The 23,926-nt window shown below is 41.3% G+C and overlaps 1 protein-coding gene across 3 annotated transcripts in view; it reads right to left on the bottom strand.

The window, feature by feature from the left end:
• LOC147015279 (secretory carrier-associated membrane protein 1-like) overlaps positions 1-23,926 on the bottom strand; it is a 38,086-nt gene that overhangs the window by 8,070 nt on the left and 6,090 nt on the right. The window contains exons 2-8 of one of the 3 annotated variants that reach the window (XM_085849867.1): positions 23,784-23,861; positions 23,288-23,389; positions 22,402-22,501; positions 20,567-20,698; positions 15,925-16,084; positions 14,624-14,725; positions 7,814-7,931 (exon numbers count right to left, since the gene is read on the bottom strand). In XM_085849867.1, the coding sequence (XP_085705993.1) occupies positions 7,814-7,931; positions 14,624-14,725; positions 15,925-16,084; positions 20,567-20,698; positions 22,402-22,501; positions 23,288-23,389; positions 23,784-23,861 (792 nt within the window). Of the gene's footprint in view, positions 1-7,813; positions 7,932-14,623; positions 14,726-15,924; positions 16,085-20,566; positions 20,699-22,395; positions 22,502-23,287; positions 23,390-23,783; positions 23,862-23,926 lie in introns of all 3 variants that reach the window. The other 2 variants (XM_085849866.1, XM_085849868.1) reach the window with 2 other exon arrangements.

The raw sequence follows: 23,926 nt of genomic DNA, 5'->3' as shown, positions 1-23,926 counted from the left end.
CACATCACAAGATGGAAGCAGAGATAAAGTAAACATGAGAAATGGGGGAACCAGGATGAATGGGATTAAAAAAAAGAGAAAAGAAAAACTCAGCCTGGGAACCATACTATTTCAGGTTCAAAGAAATAAAGAGCTAAAAAGTGAGTTACCTGAGACCAAAAGGCAGTGACAGGTGTTGTCATGTAAAATTAATGTAAAACATCAAAGGAGGACAGCAGCTACATTGTATATTTATACATCCATCGGGACCATACTCTGTACAGAGCGTCGGTGCTGCCGAAGCAGTCTCCTTGGCTATTGGGCACAATCCTGGACAGGTCACCACTCCGACGCAGGATACTGAAATGGCTCAATCATCCCAGCAAGCTGGTACTCATTTTGCTGACCTCAGAAGGATGACGGCCGAGTTAACCCCACCTGGTATTAATTCAACAGCTGAGTGGGATTTGAACTCAGGACCCTAGGATCCCAAGCTTGCCACCCTAACCATTAAGCCAACACCAGGCATACATGTATATCAAATATCAATTAAAATCAAAATCAGCAGTATGTTTGTAAAAAGACATACATGTAATTACTTTATACTTTAAAAATCTTAAAAGAGGATGTCATTAAAAATGAATAATAATAAAAAAGGAGAAAAAAAAAAGGGGTGAGTGCAATGTACATTATTCATTAAGAATCTTAAAGTATCGTCTGGCACCGTTTTTGTACCTTTGGGTTTTACACGTAATTTGTGAAAGTTGAGATGAATTTCTGAGAGAGTACTGTGTCCCATTCTGCCTGAGGTCTGTAAGCCATTGCCTAAACTCATTAGATGTTAGCAATTGGCCTGTGAATCTCAGACAAATTTCAAACCTACATTGTTTCAAGGTACAAATATCACAAAACTGAAGGGCCTGGTCATAATCGCTGTATAATTGTCCTAGAATGACTTAGAGGGCCCTTTTCTGATCCTGTTCCAATTCATTACTTTGGCAGATTGTGAGACCAGCATTCCAAACTCGAACGGCATACTCTAAAAGTGATCTACCAAAGCCTTTATAAATGATAAGCAAATCTTCCACGGCGAAGTTAAACTTTTTGAGCATATTCAACATAAACAACTTTCCATTTTCCCTGGTGATGATATTGCGAATGCGAAGGTTCCACTTCACATCAGATGAAAGAAGTAAAAATTACAATTGAAAAAAAAAGACAAAATGTAATAGCCCCCATTGTTTTTGTAATTTTGCTGTGGAGTTAAAGGGCGACCCATATTTACGTATAACTAAAATGGCCACCAGTCTACCAGTCGACCATCTATGATCAGATCGCAAAATATAGTGAGGTGCACGTGTATGCCATCATGTACTGTGCTTTCGCCAATTTTGAACAAAATTGGACGATGCATGTCTGAGAAATGGTTGGGGACACATTTGAGTAACAAAATGACCGCCAGTCAGCCATCTTGAATCTGATCTCGAAAACAAATGACGTGCACAAGTAAGACATCATTCTTTATCTGTGTGTCAAGTTTGAACAACATCAGTAAATGCATGTCCGAGAAATGGTTGAGGAAGTCTACATTGGGTTTTTTTTCCAACTAAAATGGCCACCAGTCAGCTATCTTGGATCTGATCTCAGAAAAAAAAATGATGTGCATATCTAAGCCATCATTCTTTATCTGTATTCCAAGTTTGAGCAAGATCGGTAAATGCATGTCAGAAATGGTTGAGGACGTGTCAGAAATGGTTGAGGACATGTTCGAAACCGTTTTTTATCTTGCCAAAACGAAGTTTTTGCAAGACATGTTAGTCAGCTTGTATTTTTTTTTTTTGTCGTTTGTTTGTCTGTAATCACGTATAAAAAAATTCTGCAGAGCACAGTTATCATTGGAAATTTTTGAAACTTCGTATATCAGAGGCCTATAGAGGTCCCTTTCAGCGCATAAAATTTTGAAGGTCAAGGTCAAAGGTCAAGGTCACTGTCGCAAATCAGGGGAGTCGACGAAACCCTTATTTTTTGAGTAATTTTGATCGGATCGTCTTCAAACTTCATGGGAATATAGTTCATGGTCTGGCGCTCAGCTGATTAATTTTTGGTGGCGATTGGCCTTGACCTTCATGGTTAGCGCCTAAGGTCAAACATATTTGACCCCAAGGTCAAATTTTCAAGTTTTAGGAACCATATTGTGTTGTACCTCAAATTGAACACCTCGATAAGTGCTTTCTAGATATGTCAAGCTTGAGACATTATGATGTCATTTGGTGACGTTATGAGGCAAAAGCATATTTTTCATGGTTACTCTGGAGAACGATTCACATCGGAATCTCTCGTAGGCAGATATTCCTCAAGGAGTCGCTTCTGGTGGATAGCAGCTCTGTTCACCTCAGTGTGACCTTAAAGAAGTCACACGTGGTCACCTTTTGGCAAGATACGGGTCACACTGCGGGTGACATTGGTTTATTTTTGTTGTTTTTTTTTAACTAAAATGACCGCCAGTCGACCATCTTTGATCAGATCACAAAATAAAGTGAGGGACACATTTATGCCATCATATACTGTGCTTGTGCCAAGTTTGAACAAAATCAGACCATGCATATCTGAGAAATGGTTGGGGACACATATAGGTAACAAAATGGCCACCAGTCGACCATGTGGGATCTGATCTTGAAGAGATCACGTCAAAGAGGATGTGTCACACATGTCCTCAACAATTTATCGGACAAGCATTTATTGATCTTGTTCAAATTTGGCACACACATAATGAATGATAGCTTACATATGCACATCTTTTTACCCCCCCCCTTCCCCCTCGATAAGATCCAATATGTCCGACGTGTTTCCATCGAGATGTCTCCTACACGCCCACGGACCAAGCAACTCCATACAATCCTAACTTTGCTTTGAAATTCCTCCATCCACCCCCACAACCATAACAATATGAACAGCCTAATAGTTATTTTCAAGGACATACCTGTACCTGCAAAGCACTTTTCCATAAACAATAGGTGCAATGACCATTTTAAACTATTCAGGTTTCTTAAAAGGGTTTGATGAAGAAAGCGCACAGTGCATCTGTCAGACTGTTAGGATATCTGTTACAACCTTCCTGTGCTTGGAAAAGAGGAAATGTTATATAATCGATAGTTAATAGTTTGTCAAAAAAAAATCCAAAAAAAAACATCTGAACAATTTAACAGAGTGAAATGACAAGACTCAATGGATCTCAAAACAACAAAATGAAAATTTGAAACCAGCAACATTGTTGATACATTCACTCCGATAAGAAGCCTGGTGTTGGCTTAGTGGCTTGGGCAGCTGGCTTCGGATCCAAGGGTCCTGAGTTTGAACCCCGTTGGCTGCTGAATTAACACCAGGTGGGGTTAACTCAGCCTGTCATCCTTCCGAGGTCAGCGAAATGAGTACCAGTGTACTGGTAGAGGGGCATAGCATCAGCGGCACAGCCGCACTTCCAAGCAATGATAGCTACCCAGCAGCCAAGCTGCCATTGCAAGAAAAGAGAACTCCCATAAGATGAGTTTTTATTGCAACTAAAGGGATTGCACCCTCAATGCCAAGAAATGATCTAATAAGGGATCACAGAGTTTGTGAAACTTTTATAGGAATAAAAAAAAAATTTGGAGCGAATTAATTAGAGTGGCCTTTATCCGATAATTGGAATCTTACTCAGAATCTGACAGCGTTTCACCAAATCATGAATCAGAAATGGAAAAATCGTGGAAAAAAAATGCAAGTTTCACCAAAGTTACATTTTCTAATCTTCATTGAAAGATCCACGTAAAGTTAAAATACATACTGTGTATAAATTTTTTTTTTTACATAAACCATCAGATTTGAGTCCGAAACTTCTTCAGTTTTTCATTGTAAATATATAAGTTTCAATAACATTTAAGGATAAACTAATGCATGAAAACCAAAATTCAATCGTATTCAACGTATTAATACTCAAATTGTGCTTTTGTCAACATAAAGCACGAGTTGCATCTTTAATAGAGTATTCGAGGCAGTCACAAATTATGATCACTGTTCAGCAGTTTACATTGGTGCAGTGTGATGTAAATGTTTGTATACTTGTGATTCGATGTGGAACAAATTATTTGTTTATATACAACTCTGTAATGTTCGTTGAGGCAAGATGTTTATTCTGAAAGTTGAGTGGAGTATCGAAGTGACAAGTTGTATTGTTGTCGTTAGACAGCTGTGTGGAAAGATTGCCAGAATTCGGGAAATTTCTGGTTACTTCCCGATACAGAATCTCGTACAATTAGGCCCCGCTGTACTTCACCTCGATATATGTTCTGCTTCTACGCCGTTGCCAACGTGACAGCAACGTACTATTTTCAGAGGTGGAATCAAAAAAAGTTGCTCATCAAATGGCCAATAATTCCTCATTCTCTTCAATATGAGGTGACTAAGATGGCTGAGCTAAAATACAACCAACGACATAGTTTGACGCATACGTGGGGAGGGGGGGAGGGGGGGCGGTTAAAATGTCCGTTGGAGGAAGTTAGTGATAAAAATAACAAGCATCACAAAAATCAAATAAATTAGTCTTTGTCACACACCAAACCTGTCCACCACGTTTCGTCGTAATCCGTCCGCAAGTTTTTGAGATATCCTGCTTACAAACAAACAAACAGACAGATGTGAAAACAACCTCCGTCCACCTTCAGTGGCAAGGGTGATGATACCTTCCAAAATGATATCCAGTTTATATGCACAGAGAACTCATCAACCAATTAAAGAATACTCTGAATGGTATCGTTAAGCAGTTTTAAAACAAGGGCAAGCACAAGACAGCATTGAAAGCTCAATAACCTATATTTCCCATGTCGGCTCGTTGCCGAGCTGTTTATGGGCTTGATGTGCATATCTAAGCCATCATTCTTTATCTGTATTCCAAGTATGAACAAGATCGGTAAAGGTTGAGGACGTGTCAGAAATGGTTGAGGACGTTGAGGATTCTTACAGTATTCATCATCCTGCTTTTTGTGACATCAGAACAGCACCGGAATTGCATGAAATGAGCATGAGGGATTCCAATGAATCGAAAGTCTTTCATATATATACATACACACACACACACACACACACACACACACACACACACACACACACACACACAAAAGTTCATGTAGTATATGCTTCAAAAAGCTTAAAGTAAAATAAAAAAATACTGAACAGAATCAAACCAAATTTGGCATGCTGGCCAGGGGTACCACAAGTATGGTTTCTTTCAGGGTAGCATATCCTGGGGAGGCAGTTCAGGGTGGTGGAAAGACCCCAATTCTTTCTGTAAATGTGAATCGTATTGTGCCTCCAAATTTTGCAAATAATATTCTTACATGAAGAAAGTTAAAACAACTTCATAATTTGCATTGCGGCAATGTTGAATAATGACATTTTTGTTTCATTTCACTCATTTTAAGTGGAGGTTCAAACCAAAGCATCCAATGCTGAGCTTCACAGCAAAGCAGAAGTGATTTTTGCTCATGTGATACACAGAGTGTTCCAAAAAGACCTGGACAACTTTAGTTGTTAATATATTTAATGCCACAAATGACACAATAACCTTTGTTTTATACGATAAAGAAACTCATGAAGGATTCTTCATTTTCAAGTCTGGTGGGTTAATGTAAAAGAAAATGGTAACTCTGCAGGAGAAAGCTCAAATGCGTCAAATGGTTCACCAAGACAAGATCCGACACGCAAATTCAGCGTAATTTCCGTTCAAGGTATGGAAGGAATCCGCCATCATGGACTAGTCTCAGAGAGTGGTACGAGAAGTTTAAGGAGACTGGAAGTTGTCAAACAGAAAAGTCGACCAAGCACAAGTGCAGCAGACGTTGAACGAGTACGTGAGTCATTTCAATGAAGTCCCAGAAAATCAATTAGACACGCATCCAGAGAACTGGAACTACCAACCACCACTGCACACAGGATTTTGCATAAAAGACTGAAGCTTTATGCCGATAAGGTGCTGATTCTTCAGGAACTCAAACCGAATGATGGACACAAATGCAAGACGTTTGCCATGGAAATGCTCAATCGCATATAGGATGATGAAGATTCCCTAAAAAAAGGTCATGTTTGTGGTGTATTGGCACAAGTAAGGTTACTTACTTTGATTCGGTTTGTTAGGGTTTGAACGCCCTAACAGCTTTCCTCGTGTCACGTTTGAGGTCGTAAAATTAAGGAATGAGGGTTATAATGTTCACAGACGAAGCTTTCTTTCATGTATCGGGGAAGTTCAACAGGAACAATGTGAGGATCTGGGGCTCTGAAAACCCCCACGTGGTCATTGAACACATATGTGACAGTCCAAAGGACAATATGTGGTGTGGCCTTCTCCATGACTGCTTGATGGGTCCGTTTTTTTGTGGAGGATACAGTGACCTTACCAATTTACAATAACATGTTGGAAGGATTTACCTTCCCAAATATTGAAGACCTGCAACCCGATATCATTCTTCAACAGGACAGCCCTCCTCCTCATTAGGCCTTAGTCGTTCAACCTGTCCTGAATGAAAATTTTCCAGGTCGCTGGATTGCCAAGATGGGCCAACCGTCTGGCCCCCATCATCACCAGACATAGCCCCCCTTGATTTTTTTCTGGATGGGTTTTATCAAAGATGTCTACAACACCAAGGTTGCAAACCTGCAGGATCTTTTTTTCTTGGAACACAGCTGGTGCACTGGGGGATGCAAACATGCTGAGCCGAACAAGGCAAGAACTCGTGTCCCACTTTGATGTCCTGCGCATGACAAATGGAACTCACATTTAGTGCGTTGATGGTGTGCACAAAACTTTATGAGTTTCTGTATCATATAAACCAAAGAGTATCGTCCTATCATTTCTGGTTCTAAATATATAAACAACCAAAGTTGTCCGAGTCTTTTTGGAACGCCCTGTATTTAGGCAGTAAAGATGGTTGATAAAGTTGATGCTTGCTGACTTCCAAGCAGATGGAAGATGACCTCAGGAAAATGACGGCGTGACAACAGTAGACTAATTGTGATGTCTTTCAATTAAATGCATCAGCTAAACGATGGGTACTTCTGCTGGTGGCAGATAAAACAGTTGGAGAAAAGAGGCATCGAGGACTTCAGTGATAATAAACTACATACCTTTCCTTAAGATGGGAGGAAGATTGACTGGTCTGCAATTAAGGGGTAGGTGTAGTCGAGGCATGATCATTTGGTGACTAGGTAATTATGGGAATTTTCCATTATTTTGGGAGCAAGGACTCTGACAAAAGCCCGTAAGAGAAGCAAAGAAAGCAACACACAGAATGCTCATGTCTGGTTCAGAGCACTAAAAGTCTAGACCAGTGGCTGGAATTTTTTTTTTTTTTTTTTACAAAATTGATGCTCATGGAAGACAAAGGTAGACAAAGGTAGATTCCATCCCTCTCCAGCAGACTTCACCACCATGGCCTGGAGTCAAACAGTTTGTGATGGTCCCATTTAAAGTGTGTAGCACTTTCCTCATGCCTTTTGTGCCCGTGTCCTCATCTAGCCCCACCCGCAAACAAGAAATTTTACACATATTACCCCAAGCTATACTATCTATAAATTATACACTGCCTCCTCAGTGTCACGTTTAACAACACGACTTAGCCTAACAGGTACATGGCAATCTAACCGACTGGAACAACATGGTCTATACTATAATCTTTCTACATTCGAACTATGGATCCCCCCATGCCCCTTCCACGTAATACTATTTGGTAGTTACATAGATGTTTGATGTTGATTAATGTATGAGAAGCAAGAGGATTATGTGTAAGAGATCAATGATTCATACCCGTTTCAGCATGATTAAAGAGAAGACAGCGGAGATGGTGAACAAGATGGCAATTATTATCATGATGGCCCCTGGTGCAGTGTCGGAGCGAAGCTCATCAATAGCAGAGATCCAACCACTGAAAGAGAAGGTTCATATTTAGTTTTAGCCAATCAAATATGACAGACCACAACTGAACCTGTGAGGAAAGATCTTGTAGAAATAAAGGAACATTGGTGACATAATAATGATAATCATAGTTTTATCAAAATTCACCTGCTATTTATGGAGGGAAAAGCAACCCTACAAGGATGGTGTTGCTGCTACCCAGAGTGCCCTGGAGAAGTTGCATCACTCCTCCCAACTGCCTCCCCTTCCCCTCAGTGGCTGTTTGTTTAAAGTAAAGGTGTTGTTTCATGTGCCGTATTGTCTTTGGGAAATTGTTGGGGATCGCCTCAGAGTAAGAGAGGACGAGAGAGTTGGTTCGGCTTCGGATCGTGTGAGGGAGAGAGTTTCATCGCCTCTGGTCTGGCTCATGTGCCTTCATCGTTCCTGCTCATCGTCTTGCCTCCCGAGTTTGTGGTGCCTGCTTTGTCGCAATCCTCCGTCGCCAAACACCAAGCTTAGGCCTCACCCAGGTTGTCGTTTCCCACTCAGTCCGTGCTCGAGTCTGGTGTGAAGGTGCCTTAGATTTTAATCCTCTTGTATATAATTATTTATCTGTTGCAATTATGTGTTTCCCCATCCCCCCCCCCAACCCGACTTATTCCGCCGTCGTATCCCTCCATCAGGTTTAATCTTCCCGTTATTGTGGTCAGGAAATAAACCTCGTTAAATCAGAACAAAGGTTCTCAAATGCTTCTTCAGTTCGCACGCATGCGAGCCACCATCAGTTGGTTTGAACGCAGTTAAAGATAGTTTCAGTTCATCGTGGGATGAACACCTCCCACAGCAGCATGCCCAATATTAATTCACCTGTTGATGCTACAATACATACAGTGCCTTCAGAAGGTATTCACACCTCTTGACTTTTTCACATTTTGTTGTGTTACGGCCTGAATTAAAACTGGATTGAAATAAAAAAAAATTGTCACCAATCCACACAAAATACCCCATAATGACAAAATGAAAACAGGTTTTTCGAAATTTTCACAAAGTCATTAAAAATGAAAAGCTGAAATGTCTTATATCAAGTATTCAATCCCCTGAGTCAACACTTTGTAGAAGTGCCTTCAGCAGCAATTACAGCTTCGAGTCTTCTTGGGTTTGTCTGCATCAGCTTTGCACATCTGGATTTGGGGATTTTTCTCCTATTCTTCCTTGCAGATCTGCTCAAGCTTCTGTCAAGTTTGATGGGGAGCATCAGTGAACAGAAATCTTCAAGTCTTTCCGCAGATTAACAATGGGATTCAAGTCTGGGCTTTGGCTGGGACACTCAAGGACTTTCATGCTTTTGTTCTGAAGCCATTCCAGTGTGGATTTGGCTGTATGCTTGGGGTCATAATCCTGCTGGAAGATAAATCTTCGCCGCAGTCAAAGGTCTTCTTCACTCTGAAGCAGGTTGTCCTCAAGGATTTGCCCCTATTGGGCTCCATTCATTGTTCCCTCGATTCTTACAAGTCTCCCAAGTCCCTGCCGCTGAAAAGCACCCCCACAGCATGATTCTGCCACCAACACGCTTCACGGTGGGGATGATGTTAAATGGCTGATGAGCTGTGCTCAGTTTCTGCCAGATGTAGCACTTTGCATTCAGGCCAAAGAGTTCAATCTTCATCTCATCAAACCACAGAATATTTTGCCTCATGCTGAGTCTTTCACGCATCTTTTTGCAAACTGCCTTTTTCTCAGGAGTGGCTTCTGTCTGGCCACTCTCCCATAAAGCCTAAATTTGTGATTTCCTGCAGAGACTGTTGTCCTTCTGACAGGTTCTCCCATCTCAGCCAAGGAACTCTGTTGTTCTGTCACAGTGGTCATTGGGTTCTTCGTTACATTCCTGACCAAGGTCCTTTTTGCCAGGTGCTTCAGTTTGGTCGGACGGCCAACTCTATGAAGAGTCTGGGTAGTTCCATATTCTTTCCATTTCCTGACAGAGCTCACTGTGCTCTTGGGAAATTGTCGAGAAAATGTTTTATACCCTTCCCCAGATCTATGCCTCTCACAATTCTATCTGGGAGTTCTACAGATAGTTCTTTGGACTTCATGGTGGAGTTTCTGCTCTGACATTCACTGGCAACTGTGGGAGCTTCTACACAAATGTGTTTTTCTAAATCATGTCCAATCAATTGAATTGACAAGAGATGGACTCCAATCAAGTTGTGTAGACATCTCTTGGACTATCAAAGGAAAGTGGATGCATCTGTACTCAATTTGGGAGTGTCATGGCAAATGGATTGAATATTTACAGTATTGAGGCAAGACATTTTAGCTTTTCATTTTTAATTAACTTGTAAAATTTCTCTTTAAAAAAAAAAAATTCAACTGGCATTTTCTGGGGTATTATGGATCAACCATTGATAATTTTTTTTTAATTGAATCAATTTTAAATTCAGGCTGTATAGTAACACAACAAAATGCAAAAAACTCGAGGGGTATGAATATTCTGAAGACACTGTATTTATAAATATAATCACATCTCTTACCCATAATTGGAGGCAATAACCAATCAGCTCTCACCTACTCAATTACCCCAGGTGTCTAGGATTTCTATAAATTAACCCCCATGCTCTTCCAGCCAAGTAAAGCTGTACAAGCCAACTAAGAAAAGCTACACAAGGTAAGCCCTTTGATGTTTCAAACCCTACCTGAGTTCTTCTACATTTGTGCCATTTCTGAATGTCTGCATACATAAGAATCCCAATGCTACATGCCCCCACAGCCACCAGACCGGTTTCATCAGAGCACAAACAAACGCACACCACCAAGGCTTCCAAGCATGAACCACGTGCAATATGAAAAGCAGTCTGCAGCTGTAGAGTCATCCAGGTAGGATTTGAAATGGCAAAGGGCTTACCTTTTGTAGCTTTATTTTGCTGGATGAGCATGAGGGTTAATATATGTGTATGTCTAAAACGTAACCATATGCAATATGTTAGAGCATGAGGAAAGACGGTCAGGTCAAAAGGTCCTTTTAAAAACTTTTCAATTCTACCTCTTGAACCCGAGAACTAAATTTTCTAGCTACCATTAGATGAGAATCTTGCTACGATGCATTTCATTTCTTCAGTTACACCACAGCACCTTGCCTCATGACATTCTTTCAAAATAACCTCAAACATACAAGCATTAAATGCCTAGTGTTGGCTTCATGGTTAAGGTGGTGGGCTTGGGATCCTAGGATCCTGAGTTCTAAATCCCACTTGGCTGTTGAATTAATACCAGGTGGGGTTGACTCTGCCTGTCATCCTTCCGAGGTTGGCAAAATGAGTACCAGCTTGCTGGTATCCTGTGTTGGAGTGGCGACCCGTCCAGGATTGTGCCCAATAGCCAAGGAGACTGCTTAGGTAGCACCAACACTCTGCACAGAGAATGGTCTCAATGGATGGATGGATACAAGCATTCCCATACGTTTTCCACCAATTTATCTCAACCACAGCTCACATTATCTAATTTCGGTTTGCACCACAAATAATTTTAATCCATCGCTCCATCCCATCCCAGTGGCTCGTGCAAACAACATCACCTTTGGACCTGCAAAGGGCACTATGCTTCGTCTCAGGAATGATGGATATACTCCAGCTGCAATGTACGATTTCAAATGCAACCTTTTCCAAGGGCCTCTTAAACTTATTGTTGTTGCCACCAAACACACTTTTACAAAATACATGGCTAAACTCGACAGCATTGTTTTTCGTCGATGACACGAAAAAGTTTACTTGGCAAGGTCATCAGTCGAGTTGCAGCAACCAAGCGTTTTAGGGTATATGCAACATAGTATAGTCTTTTCCATTAATTCCCAGATCTGTTGAAAGATGCATACAATTCAAGTAAATAAAGGGGGAATAAAAATGCATTTCTGCAGAAACTATTTTTTTTTTTTTTAAGTCAAAAACATGGCTTCCATTCCTATAGCTTCAGGAAATCGCCGGTGGAAAAATGACACACAAAAGGATCAACATCTGTGCAGTTTTTCTTCATGGGTCATAAAAAATAAAATTTGACTTCCCCTTATACAAATGGACTCAAATGATAATTTATGAAGTCAGGTGTGTTTATGAGCAAGATCCAAAAAAAGTTTCTCAGCAATCATAATACTTTGATCTGACCATAAAGCTTATACATCACTTTTGAGAATGAACAACGAGAAACAGACAGACCTGAGGCATCATTGTAACAGTATGGCACACCAGCATCACAATGTTCTCCTATGAGTGTGTTCAATTTGTATACCACATCCGACATTTGTTTCAAATACAAATTAGAGTGTGGGTAGGAAGGTGTCATTTGAGGTTCTTCTTCTTTGACACACAGCACATGGCTACAGGTAACATAATTTGCTAGGGGCGTAGCTGTGCCACCGATGCAGTACCTTTGCAGGTGAGAGCATCAATTTGTTCAGAGTGTTGACGTTAGCTCGCCTACTCTTCACGAATGACACAGTGCGATCTTTATAATCCACAAGTAATGCTGGCATTTGGGAGTGGCGATGGGCTTGCCTTAAGGCCCGGTCACACCTTGACGTTTTAGCCAACGTATGCCGATTTTTGAATTTTTTTTCTAAAACGCTGGCACACGTTGAATACGTTATGGGTAAGTTTTGATAACATTGAGAGCACGCTGAAAAACACTGCCATACGTCGTTGTACGTTGGCTTTAAACGTTGTACTTTTTGGTTGTCCTCAAATTTGTTCATGCTTGAAATTTCACGACGTATGCCGGCGTATGACTCACACGTTCTGCTACGCTGGCCACAAGTTGTATGCACGGTCTGCGATCGTTGACAGACGTCAACACATGCTACTTCTACTTGTAAGTTAATCATAAGTTGAGACACGCCGAGGTAATGTTTAGCGTACCCGAAACTTATTTCTAACCTATGATTAACGTGTTGTTGGCACGTTACGCGATCGTTGCCACACATCGACAGACGTTACTTTTAAGTTACTCATAGGCTGAAAGACGTCGGTATAATGGATCGTCCTTGCGTCAGCGTCCACGGCCACGGCCAGGACACTTATTTGCAGCATTCTTCAAACTTTTCTTCGGCATGACGAGGATGTTCACACTTCGATGTCTAGCTTGGCTATGATTCCAATTGTCCATCGGCAGCGTCTATTTAAAATAGTCGAATTTGAGCGTTTTAACACGTTCAGAAGAAACGCTTCAAATTTCCAAACAAAAAAAAGGCGTCAGCGTCAAAAAAACAAAGGCGAGTGACAGCAATTTAAATCGTTCATTGTAAACAATGAAAATAGCTGAGTGGTACCGTTTAAAAGTCGTTGAGTGTAAAAAAAATCCAATTGTTGAGCGCAAGCGTCTACTTTCAATAGTGGAGATGCAGCCAATTAAATCGTTGAGTTTATCATTTAAATCGTTAAATCGTTAAACGCAAGGACGATCCATCATAACCCACACCCTCCCCCTCACACTCACCTACTACTGCCAACATGAACAAACTACTACTAATACTAATACTGATACTGATACTGTTACTGCTGACATGGACATCGACTCAAAAAGGAACTCGAAAACACTGTTGGGTTCCCCTTTTATGAGCAGCATTTTTATATCCCAATTCCCAAAACCGCTGGGAACACGTCTTTATATGGCAGTTGTAAGCTAGAAACACGTTAATTCTTTTTTTTTGTCGATCGGAAGACGTCATTGGAATACGTCTACATACGTCGATGTGTGTTGGGACTACGTAAAGAATTGGTTCAAAGCACGTCAAACATAAGTTAGAAATAAGTTTCGCGTAAAAAAGACATTACCGCGACGTGTTTCGACTTATGAGTAGCTTATAAGTAGCGTTTGTGGACGTGTGTAAGCGTCCACATATCGTGCGTAAAACTTATCCCCATCGCATGCGGAACGTGTGTCATACGCCGAGTACGTCGTAAAATTTTGAACATGTTTAAAATTTCTTGACGTACTCTACTTACTACGACGTATGATAGCGTACTTTAGCATTCTACTCACGTATACCAAACTTACTCATACCGTATTTGACGTGCCCCAACGTTTTAGACACATTTTTCTTAGGTCGGCATACGCTGGCAAGATCGCCAAGGTGTGACCGCGATGTTGACACTTCCATTTCTACGGCAGTTATGATTCGAATCGTTGTGCATCAGCCTTTTAATAGGCTACGTCACGACATCGTCGGCGATGCGTGCAACGCGCTATGCCTAAGTTAGACTATCGTTGGGCATCGGTTGTGTAGGCCGACAACAGGTTCAGCATTCGTTGGTATAAGTTATCTATAACACAACGAAACGTTCTGTGTCCGTTACCAATGCGTTATATATATATATATATATATATAAGACCAAGTCGCTATGAATACGTCCGAATCTTTAAAAAAAAAACATCAAAAGTTCAACGTAAGCCAGCGTTTTACATACATTTTAATACGTTGCCATCGCTGGCTCAAACGTCAAGGTGTGACCGGGCCTTTACTTAGGTTAAACATTCATCTGAGCAATGGCACATGTTATTCAATCGCCCTGCCTGCGTAACACCAGAGTGACATTATACTTGGGTCAAGATTAATGGCTTGAGGTGGCAATGCAAGTCGAAGCTACTCCTTGCAATAGCTCGAACTCTGTTTTCAAATGGCTGTAAGTGCTCTAAAGTGAAAGGCAATGTTATGAAAACTTTCATTGCGCAGCATACCAGTTTCCCCAGCCTTTTAGGCCAAGGGCCTGGATGATGTGGATTACAAACTGTGCAGCAAACACGAAGAAGAAGAGGAAGAAATTGAAAGAGCTGTCACTCCTGGTAAGACACAAAGGAAGTGGATAATAATATCAAGCTTTAAAGATTGTCCACATGGCATTCTCATAATGTGATGGTGACTGCATTGTCATATTATATTTGGCATCCCACTGTTAATTTGCAATGGGTCACTGGCTTCGACACAAATATAATTGTTTTATTAGGGGCCCGGGGCATCAAAAAGCGACATATAATCGAACAAACAGTTTCAAATGGAGCACCTCGCTGCCATGAGAGCATTTAAATTGCATCAGGTATGGAGATAGATGTGAATTGTTTCTCCCAGCTTGCCGGCTCGATGACAGAAGATGCCATTTACATTTTTTTTTTTTTGCCACCTTATACCCTACCCCCTTTAGAATCCAGTGTGGGCAGGGGCAATCTGCTAGTTTAAATAAATGTCATATCCCAAACACGACATTTTCGTTCTGCCTTTTAAATCTCTCGCACATCTTGTTTTGTTCCATTTCATCATATATATCCATTTTTTACTTTTAGGTTTTAATTCACTAGACATATTTGGATGCAATTCCTCTCCCCCACTCCAAAATCATTTTTAACAGAGTTTACTTTGACGTGCTCCATGTGATGCTGTGCATTCCAAGATGTCAACTTTACATGGCCCTTCAAAATGTAAACTCCCCCCTCCCACCCCCCCCCCCTTTCCCTTCGACATGTGATTTGTGAAATTTTCCAATACACTGATGACACAATCGAAAAGCTCCGCTCCACGATCTCAATTCAGACAGGATGGTGAGATCCTGCATTTGAGAGAGCTCAGAAGTCTTCATCTTATACACATTTCATAAGCTCGAGCTAGTCAGTCCTAAAACTCAAAAATGGTTTCCTTTGGCTACACTCATTCATCCTGACAATGTCTCTCTTCAGAAATATCTTTAGGATGCAACAACAACAAAAAACTGTAAATATTTATTCTCAGTTCTTGAGAAACTCTCCCTTCTTGATATACCTGAAATGGAGAAGTTATTAATTCAGCTTACAGGGCCAGATTGATATTTATAAGTGGAAACTGCATATTTTTTTTTTGACAACTTAATTTTTCCAGAAACATATGATGGAGAATGTATGGGGATTCCAAAAGCAAGTGATCCAAGCCAAAAAGACCCCACACAGAGGTGAGAGAAAGGAAGAAAGAACAACAGGACCACTTCCATAAATTACGCAAACGTTACACTTACCTGAATGCCTTGTAAACAGGTCGGTACCAGCAGAAAAATGAACAGGGTACAAACAGGACGACCCAGAGTATGGACATTCCAAAATCGATGCCACGATCAGGTTTTGCAATGAACCAAGCCAAGGTACCAAGCACATTGAGAAGCAGAGTGACCACGTGAACTGTGGAGAGACCGAAGGGAAAGGAAATCAACAAGGAGCAGAAGTCGGAGGGTCCAATGGATTACAGACCCAGAACTCATGCAGATGTTCACATGAATGTGCAGCAAATCATGGAGACACAACAGCTGCACATCTGGCATTATGAAGTTCTACAACAGTAAAGTGCATTCATCAGCAATTACAATGCTTTTCAACATGATATCTCATCTGTGATGCTTCGACATGACATCAGTGTTCGTTATGTCCACAACAGCGGGTGACTCAGAGATGGGATAGCACCAAGTGGATTCTTGTTATTACATTGTCATGACCCACTAAATCGTGCAGTTTATGGTAAACACCACAATTTGGGGAAATAGCACCACCATGTATTCATTCAAAAATACCCCCCACCCCTTTCCAACCTTATAAACACTTAAGATTATTCATTCCTTTGTCAGTTTTGGTGCACATTAGCAGAAGAAAAAAATATTTCATCAGTTATACATGGAACAAAGGGCATCGCCAAAAATGATGCAGGCACCCATGGAGGAGGAGGAGGAGATTGGGACCACACTGTGCAGAGCATTGTTGCTGCCTAAGCAGTCTCCTTGGCTATTGAGCACAATCCTGGACGGGTCACCACTCCGACACAGTATACCAGCATGCTGGCACTCATTTTGCCAACCTCAGAAGGATGACAGGTCGTGTTAACCCCACCTGGTATTAATTCAACCGAGCAGGATTTGAACTCAGGACCCGAGGATCCAAAGCACACCACCCGAACCATTAAGCCAACACCAGGCATACCGACGGAGAATCATTAAATAAATAAATATATTAAATATACATAAACAAGCATGAGGTGTGTGTGGTCTGGCCTGTAGTTTGTGGCCTGTGGTGTGTGGTCTGTGGTGTGTGCAGCCTTTTCTTTGATTTATATATAATTTAATGCACCTGGGTCAATCTCAACCAAATTTTGCAAACATGCCAAGGGTACCGAGGGTCAGATAATGGAACCCCCCCCCCCCAAGGCAAATGTATGTACTGTGTGTATACGTCTGAAAAGGAATTGAAAAAAACAAAAAAAACAAAACTGGCAACAAGCGACTGCTCGACCAAATGAGACAGAGGAGAAACTGATCTCAAACAAGGAAATGAGGCCATGTGCCCCAATATTGCCATGGTGCACTCACGGGTTAATTTTTGCTGCAGCTTTAAACGTCAATCTTCTCGATTGTTTACTGAAGTCTAAATAATCCAATCTTGATCGGGTGACCCAACTTGTAAGTATATAATGGAGAAAGCACGAGGATTCTTGTTATCAGATTGATGGTTCGCAAGCCAATGTTGTTTCTTCGTCAAAAATAAGGCAGGTATGGATATTTATTTTTATGCAATTCAACAGCAGCTTTCTTGGGCAAATGAATTTTTCTTAATCCAATACCCCTATATACAAAATAATACATACACAACAATGCAGCAGCTAATGACGTTTCAACACAAACACGTTATGTTATTGAATTTTCATCGCCTGGTGTTGGCTTAGCTCCTAGGGTGGCTGGCTTGGGATCTTATGGTCCTCAGTTAGAGCCCTGTTGGCTGCTGAATTAACACCAGGTGGGGTGGGTTCAAAAACAAACAAAAAAAAAAGCACCAAGGCGCCAGAAAGCACCAAAAATAAATAAATAAAATTTTCTGCAAAATGGGTTCCAAAACAACTCACAGAAGAGCACAAGCACAACAGTGTGACAATGCCAAAGCCTTTTGAACAGTTTTTATCATGAAGGGAATGCTGTTTTGAGACTCATTGTCACTGGAGATGAGACGTGGATCGACCATTACAAACCAGAAAGCAAACGCCAGAGTATGGAGTGGAAACATCCGACATCACCAGTCAAAAAGAAGTTCAAAAGTCGACCATCGGCCAGAAAAAATGATGTTCACTCCTTTCTGGGACTCACAAGGCCCAATTTTGGAACACTATCAAGAGGGGGGGCACAATGGTAAACAGTGTCTGTTATTGTGAAATGCTCTGGAACCAGTTAAAACCAGCTATTCCATGGAAACGCCAAGGGCTACTGTTCAAAGGTGATGCATTGTTGCATGGCAATGCCCGTCACACACAACCGCCCATACTGTGGAAACACTCCGGCAATTGAACTTTGAGGTGTTGAAGCATCCTCCATACAGTCCTGATCTGGCCCCTTCAGACTTTCACCTACTTGGTCCACTCAAAGGCACTTTAAGAGCCTGCTACTTTGGCAGTGACCAACAAGTGAAAGAAGCGGTGCATGTGTGGCTCGTCATTCAGCACAAAACTTTTATTTTTTTTTGAGGACATACAGAAGCTTGTAAACCGATGGACTAAGTGTGTTGAAAAGGAGGGGGACGATGTGGAAAAATGAAGCTCTTGTACGTGCTCAATTGTAGGTATATTATTTAAATAAAGATATACTGCAGATACTTTTTGACTCGCCCTCATAAACAGTGCCTATAGAAAGTGTACATCCTCTTTCGAAATTTTCACCTTTTGTTGCCTTATAGCCTGGAATTAAATTGCATTGACTCAGACAAATTCCACCTTTATTTACACGTCGTAACTCACAACTTCCAAGTGAAAAACAAATTCTTCAAATTTCAGAAAATTAATTAAAAATACAAAACTAGAATATCTTGGTTGAACAAGTGCCCACACCCCTGAGTTAATACTTGGTGGAAGCACCTTTGACAGCAATTACAGCTGTGAGTCTGTTGGGATAGGTCTCGACCAACTTTGCACACTTTGAGTGGGCAATATTTGCCTATTCTTCTGCACAAAACTGTTCAAGCTCAGTCAAGTTGTGTGGGGAGCGTTGGTGGACGGCAATGTTAAAGTCACGTCACAGATTTTTTGATTGGCTCTGACTGGGCCATTCGAAGACATTTATCTTTTTTGTGCCTCAGCCACTCCAGTGTAGCTTTGGCTGTGTGCTTCTGGACATTGTCATGTTGAAAGGAGAACTTCTTTCCCAATTTCAGCTTTCTTGCAGAGGGCAGCAGATTTTCCTCTCGGATATTTGTGTATTTTACTCCATCCATTTTCCCTTCTATCCTGACAAGTGCCCCAGTCCCTGCTGATGAAAAATATCCCCATAACATGATGCTTCCACCACCATGCTTCACAGTAGGGATGGTGTTCTTTGGGTGATGTGCTGTGTTGGCTCTGTGCCAAAAAGCTCCATCTTGGTTTCGTCAGACCCAAAACGTTTTCCCTCATGGTTTCAGAATCTCTGGAGTGGTTTTTTGCATTCCTCAAATGGGACTCAAGGTGGGTTTTTCTGAGTAATGGCTTCCTTCTTGCCACACTTGTGGAGTGCTTGGGATATTGTTACCACATGCACACAGTGACCAGTCTTTGCCATAAAGGCATGTAGCTCTTTCAAAGTTGCCATTGACATCTTGGTGGCCTTTCTGATTAGTCTCCTCCTTGCCTGGTCATCCAGTTTGGAAGGGACGGCCTGATCTAGGCAGGGTCTTGGTGGGACCATACACCTTACACTTAATGATTGTCTTGACTGTGCTCCATGGGATATTCAAGGCCTTTGAAATATTTTTAAACCCATCTCCTGATCTGTGCCTTTCCACAAGTTTATCCTGGAGGTCTTTTGAAAGCTCCTTGGTGCTCATGGTTGAGTCTTTGCTGTGAAATGCACTACCCAGGAGAGGAATCCTACAGGAACAGCAGATTTTATTCTGAAATAATCAGAATCATGACAATTTAACACAGGTGGAGGCCAATTAACTTGGTGTGTGATTTTGAAGGTGATTGGTTCCACCTGAGAAAATTTGCAATTGCTGTTATAAAGAGGGGGGGGGTGGACAATTATATAACCAAGATATTGTAGTTTTGTATTTTTAATCAATCTTCTGAATTTTGTAGAATTTGTTTTTCACTTGAAGTTGTGGGTTATGACGTGTAAATAAAGGTGGAAAAAAAGTGTGATTTAATGTCATTTAATTCAGGCTACAAGGTAACAAAAGGTAAAAATTTAAAAAGGGGGTGTCCACTTTCTTTCGGCACTGGATATGTTTACAAGGTCACACTTTCTTTTTTTCTTCGTCAGTTAGGAACTCCCAGTGTATGCCCCGGTTAGAATAGGTGTACCATATCCCTGTGTATCGTAGAAGTGACCAGGGATGGCGTCAGGAAGGGCATCTGGCCATAAAAAACATTGCCTCAAGAAGGGAACCATGATTGCATGGAGCCCGCAAAAAGCAGGGAAAATAGCTGTAAAAACGGCTGTAGTTAGGAAATCACAATCCAACTTTACTTTTGGTCCCATTAAAAAAAAAAAAACAACAACATAACTTCCACTCAAACCAACCTTTACACATGTTCATGAAGTATGGGGGGGGAGGGAAATAAAACAAGAGTTAAACAGTGGAATGGGAACATTTTATTTTAATTATTTATAAGAGAATATTATGATAAATTTGAAGGCAACTTTTGCCCAAACTTACAGATCCACAGATAATATAGAATTTTGACAGTACGCTGGAATTCCAAAGGGATTTCTAGAGCAAAGTCTTGGTAGAAGCAGGGCTTCACAGGACAGAAAGATGGTAGGGGCGGCCAATTGTTCTTGCTTGTACCTGTACGACAAGGGGTTATGGAGTAAGAAAGGGATGAGAAGATAATGCGTTTTGGACAAATGGACATTGGACAAGAATTGCAAGCTATGGCTGAGCAATATGATAATCTGGTCAATTATAATTATACCTGTCTTCATATATTGAGAAATAAGATGAACACCAGCTGTGTGTGTGTACATTCATAACATTATATCTGCATGAGAAAAAGCCATGTGTACACATAGTATACACTAATATATCAGGAATTTGGTGTACAGAATGGTGAAAATGTGTAATAAAGAACCGCCGCTGTTCAAGTTTGTGCCGTCATCAGCCTCGTTTGGCAGGTAAGGGTGTCACACCGGACATACGTAGGCTCACCTGTCAATAATTAAGTTGTAGGTCCACACTGCAAGTCAATGTAAAACAGCACCCCCCCCCCCACCCCAATATTTGAATGATGATAATCCTTCTCGCTTCAAGAAACTGAAAACCAAAGGCCAGGGACGACAATCCACATGGGATCGAGAGAATAGAGAAGCACATCCGGATTAGCCTTTCAGTGACCCACTCAATCGGCCTACCTGTACATCTGCATGCGAGAAAAGCGAGGTGTGTGCCTGCACATCCTGCCAACACACAGGTCAGATTCTGCAATCACCAACCCATCCCCAGCCTCCGCACACTATCCCAGTTAATTTACATTCTCCTTTCTCCCGCTCAATGTTGCGTGGTTCTTTTGCGCACCACACCTTCCTATCCCATTTCTCTGTCATATTCAGGTCTGTTGCAAGAAATAGATTCAAAATAGGATTTTTCTTGTGGCACGCCAGGACCCCATTCAGGATTTGTGCACTTGTGGGGGGGGGGGGGTGGAGGGGATATAGATTGTGTGTATTTATTTAGTACTGCTAATATGTTTTACATACTACACCAAAATATGCAATTTGGTGTCTGACCACGATACATTCGGTCGTTACTTATCCAATCTCACCAAAACTTAACAGGAGGACCAAGAGTTACACAACGGAGGTTGTAGCAACTTCATTTGCCCCCCTCCCCAAAGGGGTTTTCTGTTTTGGGTGAAATCAGTGTTCAAGTGTATTGATAGCTTATCATGGCGTTTTTCCAAGGCCGCTTGCAACACCAAAAGTAATAGTACAAATTATAATATCCCCTCTCCCCAATTGGTTTTTCCTCCTTGGACAAATGCCAAATCAACGTGTATAAATATGTGTGGGCCATTGTGGGCCACCCCCACCATTTGTAAAAAAAATGATAAACCACAAACACGTATGATTACCTTTTTAAACAGTCACTGCTGCTGTTTAACATTAAACTAACAGTGAGGCACAACGTTCTTGAGGCATTATATGTGCATCGCATACCCCACAGACTAATGTACTCGACCCTATATCTACTGTAATCTATGTACCCCAGAGAGGATAATGGCATGACCATTCCTGCTGCTCCCATATGGAGCGGGTGTACTCGTAATCAAAATTTGAGTTTCTGAATCTTTTGTCTGGAGACGACGACTTTTTCGCCAACTAAATAATTTGGACAAAGGGGATGAGCAGCACAGGATATCTTCCCATAGTATAGTTGATGGACCAACAATGAGCACATAATGGTTGATATTAGGAAACATGCATCCTAAAATGGTTGTGGACAAAAGTATGGTTAGGTTAAGCTGGTTGTTTTATCTTTTGTATTGCCTGAGCTCAAGTCTTGGAGCTCCTGCTCACGCCGATCCAGTTCGGCTGCCTTCCGCTCCAGTTCTTGTTGCTGTTGCCGGAGCTGCTCTGGAACTGGAACCGTTCCCTGCACACAATAGCCACAAGGTCGTCACTTCCACATCCGAGAACCACATGAATTGCACAGCTTCCCTGCAAAAGTGAGCTTTCAAAAGCATGATTTTTACCTCCACCAATGAAGGTGAAGGAGGTTATGTTTTCACCCCCTTTTCTGTCTGTTTGTTCATGTGCAGGATATCTCAAAAAAGTTATGGACAGATCCGGATGAAATTTTGTGGACATGTTTGGTGTGTCCCTGTTGACAAGGACGAACTGATTAGATTTTGGTGAAGATCTGGATCAGGATACAACTACTAGAATTTTTTTAATTGATTCTTCACCATTGAGAGATTTGGCCAAAACATGACGTATAGTACGATATCTCAAAAAGTTGTGTACGGATTCGGATAAAACTTGGTGGACATGTTGTGGGTGTGGCAATGACGAATTGATTCGATTTTGGTGAAGATCTGAATCGAATCTGGATACGAGAATTATTTAATTTTCAAAGTGATTCTTCACCATTGAGAGATCGGGCCCAAAAAAAAAACTATATAGTACTGTATAGCACGATATTTAAAAAATATGTTGGACTCAATATGTTCTCGTGGATCAGGCATTACGTAGTGGAGGTATGCGTTCTCCCGAGTGTCCTAATTGTAAGCAAGATCATCCATGTAGCCTACTTCATGAAACAAAGGTAATTCGATTTTTATTTTGAATCTCCTACATTGACAAACACGAATCAACAGGAATAGTCAACATCACGGAACAAAAGTCAAGCACGGTGTGGCATACTTGTCACGCATGGTACCTGTGGAGTGTACGAAGGCTCCTCGGTGGGCTGCATGACGGCTGGCTGTGTCTTTGCCAGGTCATCTGGGCCAGCTGGTGTTGTTGCTGGTATTGTGGTTCCCTAACAAGTATCAAAGAGTCAATTAAAGGGGCACAAGGTGCCTTTTCTCAACATAATATGCACATACCATCTGTAAAACAAACTCATGGTCCAACACATGGCTCCAACTTTTTCCACCATTCCCTTCCATCCTTTGCTTGGGTCATTAGTTACCTATAAACCAATCTTTGTACATAAACACAAGCTAGCTTCCCATTTTACATTGCTTCTTGATGCATTTTACCAACAATGATGAAAAAAAAAGAAAAAGTGAAGTGTGGAAGGTGTTGGTTGAACTAACCCAAACCTTTTACCGTAACGCCCAAACTCAGAGAGACGTCGCTCGAACAGTTCAAAAGACAAAACGTTCCACAAAACTCACAATTTCAATGCTTTAAAACCTCTGAAGGCACACCTTATTTTGATCGGCAAATGGGTTCTTCTCCATGATGCCACGCTGTGATGCATTGGTCACATCAGTCACCGACGGGTCCTACAGATCACGTGAAAAGGTTTAGATTACACAAGTGAACAACAACGACGACGATGATGATGAAG

Source organism: Eptatretus burgeri, chromosome 12 (assembly GCF_056783735.1).
Source record: "Eptatretus burgeri isolate ZD-2024b chromosome 12, Ebu_testis_v1, whole genome shotgun sequence".
NCBI classification, from domain to species: domain Eukaryota; kingdom Metazoa; phylum Chordata; class Myxini; order Myxiniformes; family Myxinidae; genus Eptatretus; species Eptatretus burgeri.
This window is presented reverse-complemented; position numbering and strand designations above follow the sequence as displayed.